The sequence below is a fragment of the Clytia hemisphaerica genome, unplaced genomic scaffold (genome assembly GCF_902728285.1).
Source record: "Clytia hemisphaerica strain Z4C2 unplaced genomic scaffold, Clytia hemisphaerica genome assembly, whole genome shotgun sequence".
NCBI classification, from domain to species: domain Eukaryota; kingdom Metazoa; phylum Cnidaria; class Hydrozoa; order Leptothecata; family Clytiidae; genus Clytia; species Clytia hemisphaerica.
The window spans coordinates 681,767-694,609 of record NW_027103657.1 but is presented as its reverse complement, the minus strand read 5'-3'; the positions used below and the strand labels follow the sequence as shown (position 1 = coordinate 694,609).

Here is a 12,843-nt window from a genome sequence, read left to right as displayed (position 1 = left end):
TTTTGCTACAAAGTGAAATTTGGTGAGGCACCAAAGAACAGTCCATGAAGGTATTAAGGCATTTGAGTGTCAAGAATGTGGTCTCTTTTTTGGGCGGAAATATGATTTGGTGAGGCATCATAGAATTGTCCATGAAGGTATAAAAGCATTTGAATGTCAGGAATGTGGTAAATCTTTTGGACGGAAAACGAACTTAACTTCCCATCAAAGAACTGTCCATCAAGGTATAAAAGCATTTGAATGTCAGGAATGTGGTAAATTTTTTGGACGGAAATATGATTTGGTGAGGCATCATAGAATTTTCCATGAAGGTATAAAAGCATTTGAGTGTAAAGAATGTGGTGAATCTTTTGTAGAGAAAAGAAATTTAACTTCTCATCAATTAACAATCCATGAGGGGATAAATCCTTTTGTGTGTGAAGAATGTGCTAAATCTTTTTCTACAAAGAGTTGTTTGGTGAGGCACCAAAGAACAATCCATGAAGGTATCAGGCCTTTTAAATGTCAAGAATGTGGTAAATGTTTTGCAGAAAAAAGACAATCAACTTCTCATCACAGATTTGTCCATGAAGGTATAAAGCCTTATTAATGTCAAGAATGTGGTAAATGTTTTGCTACAAACAGTTATTTGAAGCGGCATAAATTACTAGTTCATGATGAGATAAAGGATTTTGAGTGTCAGGAATGTGTTAAATGTTTTGCTACAAAGAGTTATCTGAAGCGGCATAAATTAACAGTTCTTGACGGATAAAGGCTTTTGAGTGTCAGGAATGTTGTAAATCGTTTGGAGAGAAATCGAACTTAACTATGCATCAAAGAACTGTTCATCTAGATTAAAAGGCCTTTAAATGTCAATAATCCAAATTAAATCTCTTGCTACAAAGATTTATTTTTAAAAACCCCAAGGAACTGTCCATGATAAAGCCTTTTGAGTGTCAAAACTATGGAAATTCTTTTGCTGAAAAAGGTTCGTTATAGAAACATCAAAGAAAAGCACATGATAAAATCTAACCTTTTCAATGTCATGGACGTGGTCAATCTGTTGTATTTAGATTTTTTTACAGACGCATCAAAAGGATGTTCACGAGAGAATGAAAGCTGTCCAGGGAAAGTGTGCATCAATTGTGCGTTTTTGACTAGAAAGCATGAAATTTGGTACAGTGGTACCTTAGGGGGTAAGAAACATTTTAAGCCTCTGACCCACTTCTGGAACACCTGTTTGTGTATTTTGCAGACCAGAATGCCTCCCAGGGAAGAAAAAAAATTTTTATCTTCAAAGCATGTCATATGATATATCGTTGGAAAGGTTTTCTCACACTGATTCTAAAAAACATCACAACATATATCTGCAAATGGACTGGGTCCGAGTTATGGGCTACGGAAGTAATTTACAGACCAGTCTGCATGCCCGAAAAATTTTTTTGTTTTTGTTCCAAAACATGTCATATCATATACCGTTGGAAAGGATTTTTCACACTGATTCTAAAAATCATCATGATATGTATCTCAAAATGGACTAGGTCCGTGAAATAAGCCATAGGAGTAATTTACAGACCAGAACGGCTCCCGGGCATACAAAAAATATTTTTATCTCCAAGCCATGGCATATCATATACCGTTGGAAAGGTATTTTTACACTGATTCTAAAAAACATCACAACATGTATCTGAAAATGGACTAGGTCCGAGTTATGGACCAGGAGCCATTCTGGTCTGTAAAATACTCCCATGGCCTATAACTCGAACCCAGTCCATTTTGAGATGCGTGTTGTGATATTTTTTGGAATCAGTGTAAAAATACCTTTCCAACGGTATATGATATGCCATGGTTTGGAGATAAAAATATTTTTTTGTATGCCCGGGAGCCGTTCTGGTCTGTAAATTACTCCTATGGCTTATTTCACGGACCCAGTCCATTTTGAGATATATATCATGATGATTTTTAGAATCAGTGTGAAAAAAACCTTTCCAACGGTATATGATATGAAATGTTTTGGAACAAAAATAAAAAATTTTTTCGGGCATGCAGACTGGTCTGTAAATTACTTCCGTAGCCCATAACTCGGACCCAGTCCATTTGCAGATATATGTTGTGATGTTTTTTAGAATCAGTGTGAGAAAACCTTTCCAACGATATATCATATGACATGCTTTGAAGATAAAAATTTTTTTTCTTCCCTGGGAGGCATTCTGGTCTGCAAAATACACAAACAGGTGTTCCAGAAGTGGGTCAGAGGCTTAAAATGTTTCTTACCCCCTAAGGTACCACTGTACCAAATTTCATGCTTTCTACTCAAAAATGCACAATTGTATTCATTTTTAGCACACTTTCCCTGGACTGTACGGACAACCCCATTCCTTAATGAGTAATGAAGATGACCAATGAAGAAGAAGAAATTTAACTTCTTGTAGAAAAGTACTATGATTTTCATTTTTGTAATGGAAATGCTTCAATATTACAACGTCATAACTGCTAAAAACAATTAAGAATATTCATTCAGTCAAAAACTACAGTTTAAAACTTCTTCATTTCCGAATTTTTGTTATATTTTTGTTTTTATTTTTATCATCGTTTTTATTTCTATTCCACTCATTTTTATCTTTTCAACAAGCACTAAACTAAAATCAATTCGAATCAAAAGTTACAGCCTCTTTTTTCTCCACTGCAGATTATAGCACCAAGACCGGTCTCATTTTTAATGTACTCTAAATCGCTTGGGGGGTCACATATGTGTGTGATTATTTCTTTTCACCTTTTTGCTAGTTCTTGTACATTACAAGATCGAATAAAGTATTTTGAAATAAAGAAATTTTTAGCAGTCATTTTTTTTTTAATTTATTCAACAATTTTTCTTAACACTTCTTTAGACATTTTCAAGCATAATAATATCAATTCTGCACTATATCTTTCTTTCATTTAGAGTATTTTGTTTAAAAAATGAATGAGATTGAAGGAATAAAAATAAAAATTGAAGAAGAAGAAATTCATGGTGGTGATGAAACGAATCATGAACATTTGGAAATTGTTATCAAACTGGAAAACGAATCAATTGGATATCCAGATGACGAAAATATGGAACCATTCAAAAACCATGAAAGTGAACTATTTGAAAATTCTTGTAGAAATGTAAAGGGGAACGATGTTACATCACCCCAAAAAACAAACCCCAAAAATTGTGAAATTATCAATAAACTTGAAGCTGAGTCAAAACCTCAAGATCATAAGAATGAAAGTGTAAAATTAATGGATATTTCGGAAAATAAAAGTTCAGAATATATTAACGATGGAATGAATTGTTTTGATCAGTTTTCACCGATTGATGAAATTAATTTACAGAATGGGGAGGAAATCACTATTAAATTTGAAAATGAATTGGAAAGCTTTCACAACCATGAAAATGAAAATTCACAGGAATTTTTTGAGGTTGATAAGATTGAAAATCCAAACATTGACGATATAACGAAAAGTTCGGTTAAGGAATACCAAAGAACAGTTCACGATAAACCTTTTAAATGTCTTGTATATGGTAAGTCTTTTACATTGAAAAGTAATTTAAAGGTGCATCAAAGAACAGTCCATCAAGGTATAAAACCATTTTTGTGTCAAGAATGTGGTAATATTTTGGAAATAAAACGAAATTTACTTCCCATCAAAGAACTGTCCATCAAGGCATAAAGGCCTTTAAATGTCAAGATTGTGGTAAATGTTTTGTAGATATAACCAACTTAACTTCTCATCAAATAGCTGTCCATCAACTAGGTATAAAGGCTTTTAACTGTCAGGAATATGGTAAATCTTTTGCTACAAAGTGAAGTTTGGCGATGCATCAAGTAACTGTTCATGAGGGGATAAATCCTTTTGAGTGTCAAGAATGTGGTAAGTCTTTTGGAAGCAAATCGAACTTAACTTCGCACCAAAGAACTGTCCATCAAGGTATAAAGGCCTTTAAATGTCGAGAATGTTGTGAATCTTTTGCTTCTAAGAGAAATTTGGAGCGGCATCAAGTGACAGTCCATCAAGGTATAAAGGCTTTTGAGTGTCAGTAATGTGGTATGCATTTTGGGCGGAAATATGATTCGGACAGTCATCAAAGAATTGTTCATGAGGGGATAAAGGCATTTGAATGTCAAGAATGTGGTAAAACTTTTGGACAGAAAAAGAACTTAACTTTGCATCAAAGAACTGTTCATGGAGGTATAAAGCCCTTTAAATGTTAGGAATGTGGTAAATCCTTTGGACAGAAAAAGAACTTAACTTCTCATGGAATCAAAGAACTGTCCATGAAGGTATAAAGGCTTTTGAGTGTCAGGAATGTGGTAAATGTTTTGCTACAAAGAGTTATTTGAAGCGGTATCAATTAACAGTTCATGATGGGATAAATGCCTTCAAATGTCAAGAATGTGATAAATGTTTTGCTACAATGAGTTATTTGAAGCGGCATCAATTAACAATTCCTGATGGGATAAATGCTTTTGAGTGTAAGGAATGTGGTAAATGTTTTGCTACATAGACTTATTTGAAGCGGCATCAATTAAAAGTTCATGACGGAATAAAGCCTTTTCAATATCAGGAATGTGGTAAATGTTTTACAGATAAAAGAAAGTTAACTTCTCATCAAAGAACTGTCCATTAATGTTAAAAAGCCTTTAAATGGCAAGAATGTGGTAAATCATTCGCTTCAAAGATAAATTTGGAGAGGCACCCATGGTAACAATCTTTGACAGAAAACCTTTTAAGTGTCAGGAATATGGTACATATTCAGAGAGGAAGGTTCGATTAATAAAGAAACATGAAGGAGAAGTACATAATAAAGTTTAAAAGATGCGGTCAGTGCATTTAGATTTTTTGTTTGCAGACGTGCCCAAAATGATTTTCACGAGGGATTGAAAGCTTTTACGTGTGAAAAGTGTTGCAAATCTTTTGCAGGGAAAACTGATTTGAAGACGCCCTAAGGAACAGGCCATGTGACGAATTGAAAACCTACCCCGTTGGAGGTCCTTTAAATTAACCCAAGTTTGTGCTTTTCTCGTGATTGATTTTTTGATTTCAAATTTGTTACTTTCTTTTTTGCATGTAACTGTATGTTTTTTTCTTTAGAGTATTATTTTTGAAAAATGAATGAAATTGAAGAAAAATAAATAAAATTGAACAAGAAGAAGTTAATGGTTATGATGAAACGAAACATGAACATTTGGAAATTGTTATCAAACTGGAAGATGAATCAAATGGATATCCAGACGACGAAATTTTGGAACCATTAAAAAGTTATGAAAGTGAACTGTTTAAAAATTCTTCTAGAAATGTAAAGGGGAACAATTTAACCTCATCCGAAGAAACTGACCCCAAAAATTATGAAATCACCATTAAACTTGAAGATGAGTCAAAACATCGATATAATAAGGATCTAAAATTAACATTTCGGAAAATAAAAATTCAGAAATTATTAATGATGGTACGAATCATTTTGATCAGTTCTCCGTAAATGAAGAAATGGTTTCACAGATTGGGGAGAAAATCAATATCAAATTTGAAGATGAATTCTTTCAAAACCATGAAAATGAAAATATACAGGAATGTTTTGAGGCAGACAAGATCGAAAATCCAAACATTGATAAAATAATGAATAGTTCGATTAAGGAACATCAATGAACTCTACATGATAAACCTTTTACATGTCAAGAATGTGGTAAATCTTTCGCTTCAAAGAGAAATTTGGACTGGCATCCATATTAACAATTCTTGACAGAAAACCTTTTAAGTGTCATGATTGTGGTACATATTATAGAGAGAGGGGTTCGTTAGAGAAACATGAAGGAAAAGGACATAATAAAGTTTAAAGGATGCGCTCAGTCTTTTGCATTTAGATTTTTTCTTTGCAGACGTGCCCAAAAGGGATTGATAACTTTTACGTGTCATATGCAATTCTTTTGCAGGGAAAACTGATTTGAAGACGCCCTAAGGAACAGGCCACGTGACGATTTGAAAATTTTGTGCATCTCAAAAACGAAAAAAGTCATAGAATGTTGTCATTGATAAAGAGCTACCTATGGTACCTAAGGGTTGGACCGGATAGTTTTTGGACCTACCCCGTTGGAGGTCCTATAAATGAACCCATGTTTGTGCTTTCGTGCGTACGTTTGTGACCAGCTTTTCTCGTGATTGATTTTTTGATTTCAAATTTTGCCTGTAACTGTATGTTTTTTTTCTTTAGAGTATTATGTTTGAAAAATGAATGAAATTGAAGAAATAAAAATAAAAATTGAACAAGAAGAAGTTTATGGTTGGGATGAAACGAATCATGAACATTTGGAAATTTTTATCAAACTGGAAGATGAATCAAATGGATATCCAGACGACGAAATTTTGGAACCATTAAAAAGCTATGAAAGTGAACTATTTAAAAATTGTTCTAGAAATGTAAAGGGGAACAATTTAACCTCATCCGAAGAAACTGACCCCAAAAATTATGAAATCACCATTAAACTTGAAGATGAGTCAAAACCTCAAGCTAATAAGGATGAAAGTCTAAAATTAATGAACATTTCGGAAAATAAAAATTCAGAAAATATTAATGATGGTACGAATCATTTTGATCAGTTCTCCGTAAATGAAGAAATGGTTTCACAGATTGGGGAGAAAATCACTATCAAATTTGAAGATGAATTCTTTCAAAACCATGAAAATGAAAATATACAGGAATGTTTTGAGGCAGACAAGATCGAAAATCCAAACATTGATGAAATAATGAATAGTTCGATTAAGGAACATCAAAGAACTCTACATGATAAACCTTTTAAATGTCAAGAATGTGGTAAATCTTTTGCTACAAAGGGAAATTTGGTGAGGCACCAAAGAACAGTCCATGAAGGTATTAAGCTATTTGATTGTAAAGAATGTGGTAACTGTTTTGGACAGAAAACGAACTTAACTTTGCATCAAAGAACAGTTCATGGAGGTATAAAGCCCTTTAAATGTCAGGAATGTGGTAAATCTTTTGGCCAAAAAACGAACTTAACTTCGCACCAAAGAACTGTCCATCAAGGTATAAAGGCCTTTAAATGTCGAGAATGTCGTGAATCTTTTGCTTCTAAGAGTTGTTTGGTGAGGCATCAAAGAACAATCCATGAAGGTATTAAGGCATTCGAGTGTCAGGAATGTGGTATGCATTTTGGGCGGAAATATGATTCGGAGAATCATCAAAGAATTGTTCATGAAGGGATAAAGGCATTTGAATGTCAAGAATGTGGTAAAACTTTTGGACAGAAAAAGAACTTAACTTTGCATCAAAGAACTGTTCATGGAGGTATAAAGCCCTTTAAATGTCAGGAATGTGGTAAATCTTTTGGCCAAAAAACGAACTTAACTTCCCATCAAAGAACTGTCCATCAAGGTATAAAGCCATTTAAATGTCAAGAATGTGGTAAGTCTTTTGGACAGAAAACGAACTTGTCTTCCCATCAAAGAACTGTCCATCAAGGTATAAAGGTTTAAATTGTCGAAAGTGTGGTAAATCTTTTAAACAGAAAACGACCATAACCTCGCATAAGAATTTAACTTTGCAGAGTACTGTCCATCGAGGTATAAAGTCTTTTAAATGTCATGAATGTGGTAAATATTTTTTAGGAAAAGAAATTGAACTTCTCATCAACGATTTGCCCATCAAAGTATAAGGGCCTTAATTTTGTAAATGTTTTATAGAGAAAAGAAACCTAGCTTTTCACCAAATAATTGTTCATGAAGTTGTAAAGGCTTCTAAAATGTCAAGATTATGGTAAATCTTTTGGATGGAATATATATACTTCTCATCAAAGAATTGTGCATCAAGGGATAAATCAAGGCATTTGATTCTCATTAACGTGGTAAATCTTTCGGGGATAAAAGTAGCTTTTTAAGGATTATCACGAATATGTTCACGACAGAATAAAACTTTTTAAATGTCAAGAATGTGGTAAATCTTTTTCTTCAAAGAGTTACTTGAAAAGACACCAGAGAATGGTCCCTGAAGGGAAATTTTGTGTGTCAAAACTATGGAAATATTTTTGGTGAGAAATGTTCGTTAAAGAAACATCAAAGAAAAGTACATGATAAAATGAAGCCTTTCTTGTGTCAAGAAAGTGGTAAATATTTTGCACAAAAAAGCCATCTGAATAAACATATTATATCAATTGTCAAAGGAACATAACAGTAACAGAAATTTGTAAACAAACTGTATGCATCACATACAAAATCAAAACAAATGTCACATGTCAAAAAAAAATCAAACCAAATATGGCTAATTTTGATTGTTCAATTGTTTTACAAGTTTGTTTTAGACACGTGATTTTAATTGTTCTCTTTAATGACACGTGGTTCGCGGAATGTTTACATTTTACTACCTTTATGCCCCTTAAATGATGAAATTAAATAATTTATATTAAAAAATTTTTTAATGTACACAAATAATGTACATTTTGAATGATTTGGAGTTCATACGTTAGAGATTGACTGACGGTGTTGACATTGTTATTCGAATTGTTCGAAGGTCAATTATGATTTTTTATCAAAACTTTTGAAGTAAAAATTTAGACTGTCCTTTTTCGAATTCACCAACAATCTTTCTTTAGATCTTTTTCAAGCATCTTTTTTTTATTTCATTTAGAGTATTTTTTTTAAGAAATGAATGAGATTGAAGAAATAAAAATAAAAATTGAAGAAGAAGAATTTCATGATTGTGACGAAACGAATCATGAACATTTGGAAATTGTTATCAAACTGGAAGATGAATCAATCAGATATCCAGACAACAAAAATTTGGAAACATTCAAAAACTGTGAAAATGAACTATCGATAATTTCTTGTAGAAATGAAAAGGGGAACGATGTTACATCACCCGAAAAAACTGACCCCAAAAATTATGAAATCACCATTAAACTTGAAGACGAGTCAAAGTCTCAAGATGATAATAAGAATCAAAGTGCACAATTAATGGATATTTTGGAAAATAGAAATTCGGTAAATATTAACGATGGAATGAATTGTTTTGATCAGTTTTCATCGATTGAAGAAATTAATTCACAGATCGGAGAGGAAATCACTATTAAATTTGATGATGAATTGCAAAAGTTTCAAAACAATGAAAATGAAAGTCTACATGAAGGTATAAAGGCAATTGAGTGTCAGGAATGTGGTGAATCTTTTGCTACAAAGAGAAATTTGGTGATGCATCAAGTAACAGTCCATGAGGAAATAAATCTTTTTGAGTGTCAAGAATTCTTTCGGAAAGAAATCGAACTTAACTTTGCACCAACGAACTGTCCATCAAGGTATAAAGGCCTTTACATGTCACGAATGTGGTAGATCTTTTGGACAGAAAGCGAACTTAACTTCTCACCAAAGAACTGTCCATCAAGGTATAAAGGCCTTTACATGTCACGAATGTGGTAATTCTTTTGGACAGAAAGCGAACTTAACTTCTCACCAAAGAACTGTTCATCAAGGTATTAAGGCTTTTAAATGTCAAGAATGTGGTCTGCTTTTTGGGCGGAAATATGATTTGAAGAGGCATCATAGAATTGTCCATGAAGGTATAAAGGCATTTGAGTGTCAGGAATGTGGTGAATCTTTTGCTACAAAGAGAAATTTGGTGAAGCATCAAGTAACAGTCCATGAGGGAATAAATCCTTTTGAGTGTCAAGAATGTGGTAAGTCTTTCGGAAAGAAATCGAACTTAACTTCTCACCAAAGAACTGTCCATCAAGGTATTAAGGCCTTTAAATGTCACGAATGTGGTAAATCTTTTGCTACAAAGAGTTGTTTGGTGAGGCACCAAAAACGGTCCATTAAGGTATAAAAGCATTTGAGTGTAAAGAATGTAGTAAATGTTTCGCAGAGAAAAGAAACTTAACTTCTCATCAAAGAACTGTTCATGAAAGTGTACAGGCCTTCAAATGTCAAGAATGTGGTAAATGTTTTTCTACAGAGAGTAATTTGAAAAAACATCAAAAAACGGTCCATCAAGGTGTAAAAGCCTTTAACTGTCAAGAATGAAGTAAATGTTTTGCAGAGAAAAAAAACTTATCTTGTCATCGAAGAACTGTTCATGAAGGTGTAAAGCCTTTTCAATGTCAAGAATGTGGTAAAGCTTTTGGATGCAAGACGACCTTAACTTCTCATCAAAGAAATGTTCACGAATTTATAAAGCCTTTTCAATGTCAAGAATGTGGTAAATATCTTGGACGCAAGGCGACCTTAACTTCTCAGAACTGTTCATGAAGGTGTAAAGGCCTTTAAATGCCAAGAATGTGATAAGTTTTTTAAGAGCAAAAGCTATTTGAAGGTGCATCAAAAAACGGTCCATCAAGGTGTAAAAGCCTTTAAATGTCAAGAATGTAGTAAATGTTTTGGACAAAATACAGACTTATCTTCTCATCAAAGAACAGTCCATCAAGGTATGAAACCATTTTTGTGTCAAGAATGTGGTAAATCATTTGGGCAGAAAACAAACCTAACTTCTCACCAAAGAACAGTACATGAAGGTGTAAAGGCCTTCAAATGTCAATAAAATGTGGTAAATGTTTTTCTACCAAGAGTAATTTGAAAAAGCATCAAAGAACAGCCTTTTGAGTGTCAGAAATTTGAAAACATTTTACGAAAGAAAAAATTGTCCTTTATTGGGTCAATATTTCTAAATCATAAAAGTTATTTTTTTACAAAGACAGCCTTAAAGTGATGTCAATTCCCGAGTGGATTATTATCAAAAAAATCAAATGAAAGTGATAAATGGAGAAGAAGAAATTAAACTTCTTGTAGAAAAGTACTTTGATCTACATTTTTTGTATCAAAGATGCTTCAATATTATAATGTCATGAATGCTAAAAACAATTAAAAAATTCAGTCAGATACTACACTTTGAAACTTCTTCATTTCCGAACTTTTTTTTATATTTTTATTTTTATCATCATTTTTATTTCTATTTCACCCATGTTTAACTTTTCAACAAACACTTAACCAAAATTAAGGGCTGTCATTTTTTTAATTTCTTCAACAATTATATTTAACACTTTTTTCAACTTTTTCAAGCATAATAATTTCAATTCTGTTACTGTATCTTTCTTTTATCTTAGAGTATTTTGTATAAAAAATGCACGAGTTTGAAGAAATAAAAATAAAAGTTGAACAAGAAGAAATTCATGGTTGTAATGAAACGAATCATGAACATTTGGAAATTGTTATCAAACTGGAAAATGAATCAATTGGATATGAAGACGACATCATCCGAAGAAAGAAACCCACAAAATTATGAAATTAGCATTAAACTTGAAGATGAGTCAAAACCTCAAGATAATCAAAGTGCACAATCAACGGAATTTTCGGAAAATCGAAATTTAGTAAATATTAACGATGGAACAAATTGTTTTGATCAGTTTTCACCGACTGCAGGAATGAGTTCACAGATCAGGGAGGAAATAACTATTAAATTTGAAGATGAATTGTTTCAAAACTATGAAAATGAAAATATGCTTGAATGTTTTGAGGCTGATAAGATTGATAATTCAAACATTGACGAAATAACGAAAAGTTCGCTTAAGGAACACCAAAGTACAGTTCACGATAAACCTTTTCAATGGCAATGTGGTAAGTCTTTTACAATGAAAAGTAATTTGAAGGTGCATCAAAGAATAGTCCATCAAGGTATAAAAACATTTTTGTGTCAAGAATGTGGTAAATCTTTTGGAAATAAAACGAAATTAACTATCCATCAAAGAACTGTCCATCAAGGCATAAAGGACTTTAAATGTCAAGATTGTGGTAAATCTTTTACAAGCAAAAGTTACTTAAAAGTGCATGGAAGAACGGTCCATCAAGGTATAAAGCCCTTTAAATGTCAAGAATGTAGTAAATGTTTTCTTGAAAAAAGACACTTCACTTCTCATCAAAGAACTGTTCATGAAGGTCTAAATCCTTTTCAATGTCAAGAATTGTGGTAAGTTTTTTGCTACAAAGAGCAGTCTGGAGAGGCACCAAAGAACTGTACATCAAGGTGTAAAAGCTTTTAAATGTCAAGAATGTGGAAAATCTTTTGGGCAAAATACAAACCTAACTTCTCATCGACGAGTTATCCATTAAGGTATAAAGGCTTTTGAATGTCAAGAATGTGGTAAATGTTTTGTAGAGAAAAGAAACTTAACTTCTCATCAAAGAACTGTTCATGAAGGTCTAAATCCTTTTTAATGTCAAGAATGTGGTAAGTTTTTTGCTACAAAGAGCAGTCTGGAGAAGCACCAAAGAACTGTACTTCAAGGTGTAAAAGCTTTTCAATGGCAAGAATGTGGTAAAGTATTTGGACATAACTCGGCCCTAACTTTGCATCAAAGAATAGTCCATCAAGGTATAAAACTATTTTTGTGTCAAGAATGTGGTAAATCTTTCGGAAATAAAAGGAAATTAACCATCCATCAAAGAACTGTCCATCAAGGCATAAAGGACTTGAAATATCAAGAATGTGGTTAATGTTTTTCTACAATTCTGTTACAGTACTGTATCTTTCTTTTATCTTAGAGTATTTTGTATAAAAAATGAACGAGTTTGAAGAGATAACGATAAAAATTGCACAAGAAGAAGATCATGGATGTGATGAAACGAATCAAAAACATTTGGAAATTGTAATCAAACTGGAAGATGAATCAATTGGATATGAAGATGACGAAAATTTTGAACCAATTAAAAACCATGAAAGTGAACTATCCGAAGAAACTAACCCACAAAATTATGAAATTAGCATTAAACTTGAAGATGAGTCAAAACCTCAAGATAATCAAAGTACTAAATCAATGCAATTTTTGGAAAATCGAAATTCAGAAAATC

At 32.6% G+C, this 12,843-nt stretch overlaps 4 protein-coding genes across 4 annotated transcripts; all 4 read left to right on the top strand.

Moving 5' to 3' along the window:
• Positions 1-16: 16 nt before the first annotated feature.
• Positions 17-3,821, top strand: LOC136803259 (zinc finger protein 84-like; the record flags this gene model as incomplete). The annotated part of the gene is given in 2 exon segments (XM_067059989.1): positions 17-746; positions 2,936-3,821. Coding segments are annotated over 2 exon segments (1,470 nt in total), but the record flags the coding sequence as incomplete, so codon positions are not given.
• A 2,394-nt stretch (positions 3,822-6,215) lies between these two features.
• LOC136803225 (zinc finger protein OZF-like) lies at positions 6,216-7,758 on the top strand. Its single transcript, XM_067059952.1, has one exon. The coding sequence runs from the start codon at positions 6,229-6,231 to the stop codon at positions 7,489-7,491; it is 1,263 nt and encodes a 420-aa protein (XP_066916053.1). The 5' UTR covers positions 6,216-6,228; the 3' UTR covers positions 7,492-7,758.
• An 897-nt stretch (positions 7,759-8,655) lies between these two features.
• LOC136803257 (zinc finger protein OZF-like) lies at positions 8,656-10,330 on the top strand. Its single transcript, XM_067059988.1, has 2 exons — positions 8,656-9,136; positions 9,234-10,330. The coding sequence occupies exons 1-2, from the start codon at positions 8,656-8,658 to the stop codon at positions 9,827-9,829; spliced, it is 1,077 nt and encodes a 358-aa protein (XP_066916089.1). The 3' UTR covers positions 9,830-10,330.
• A 781-nt stretch (positions 10,331-11,111) lies between these two features.
• Positions 11,112-12,106, top strand: LOC136803227 (zinc finger protein 664-like). Its single transcript, XM_067059954.1, is given in 2 exon segments — positions 11,112-11,957; positions 11,959-12,106. Coding segments are annotated over 2 exon segments (936 nt in total). The 5' UTR covers positions 11,112-11,168; the 3' UTR covers position 12,106.
• Positions 12,107-12,843: the final 737 nt, after the last annotated feature.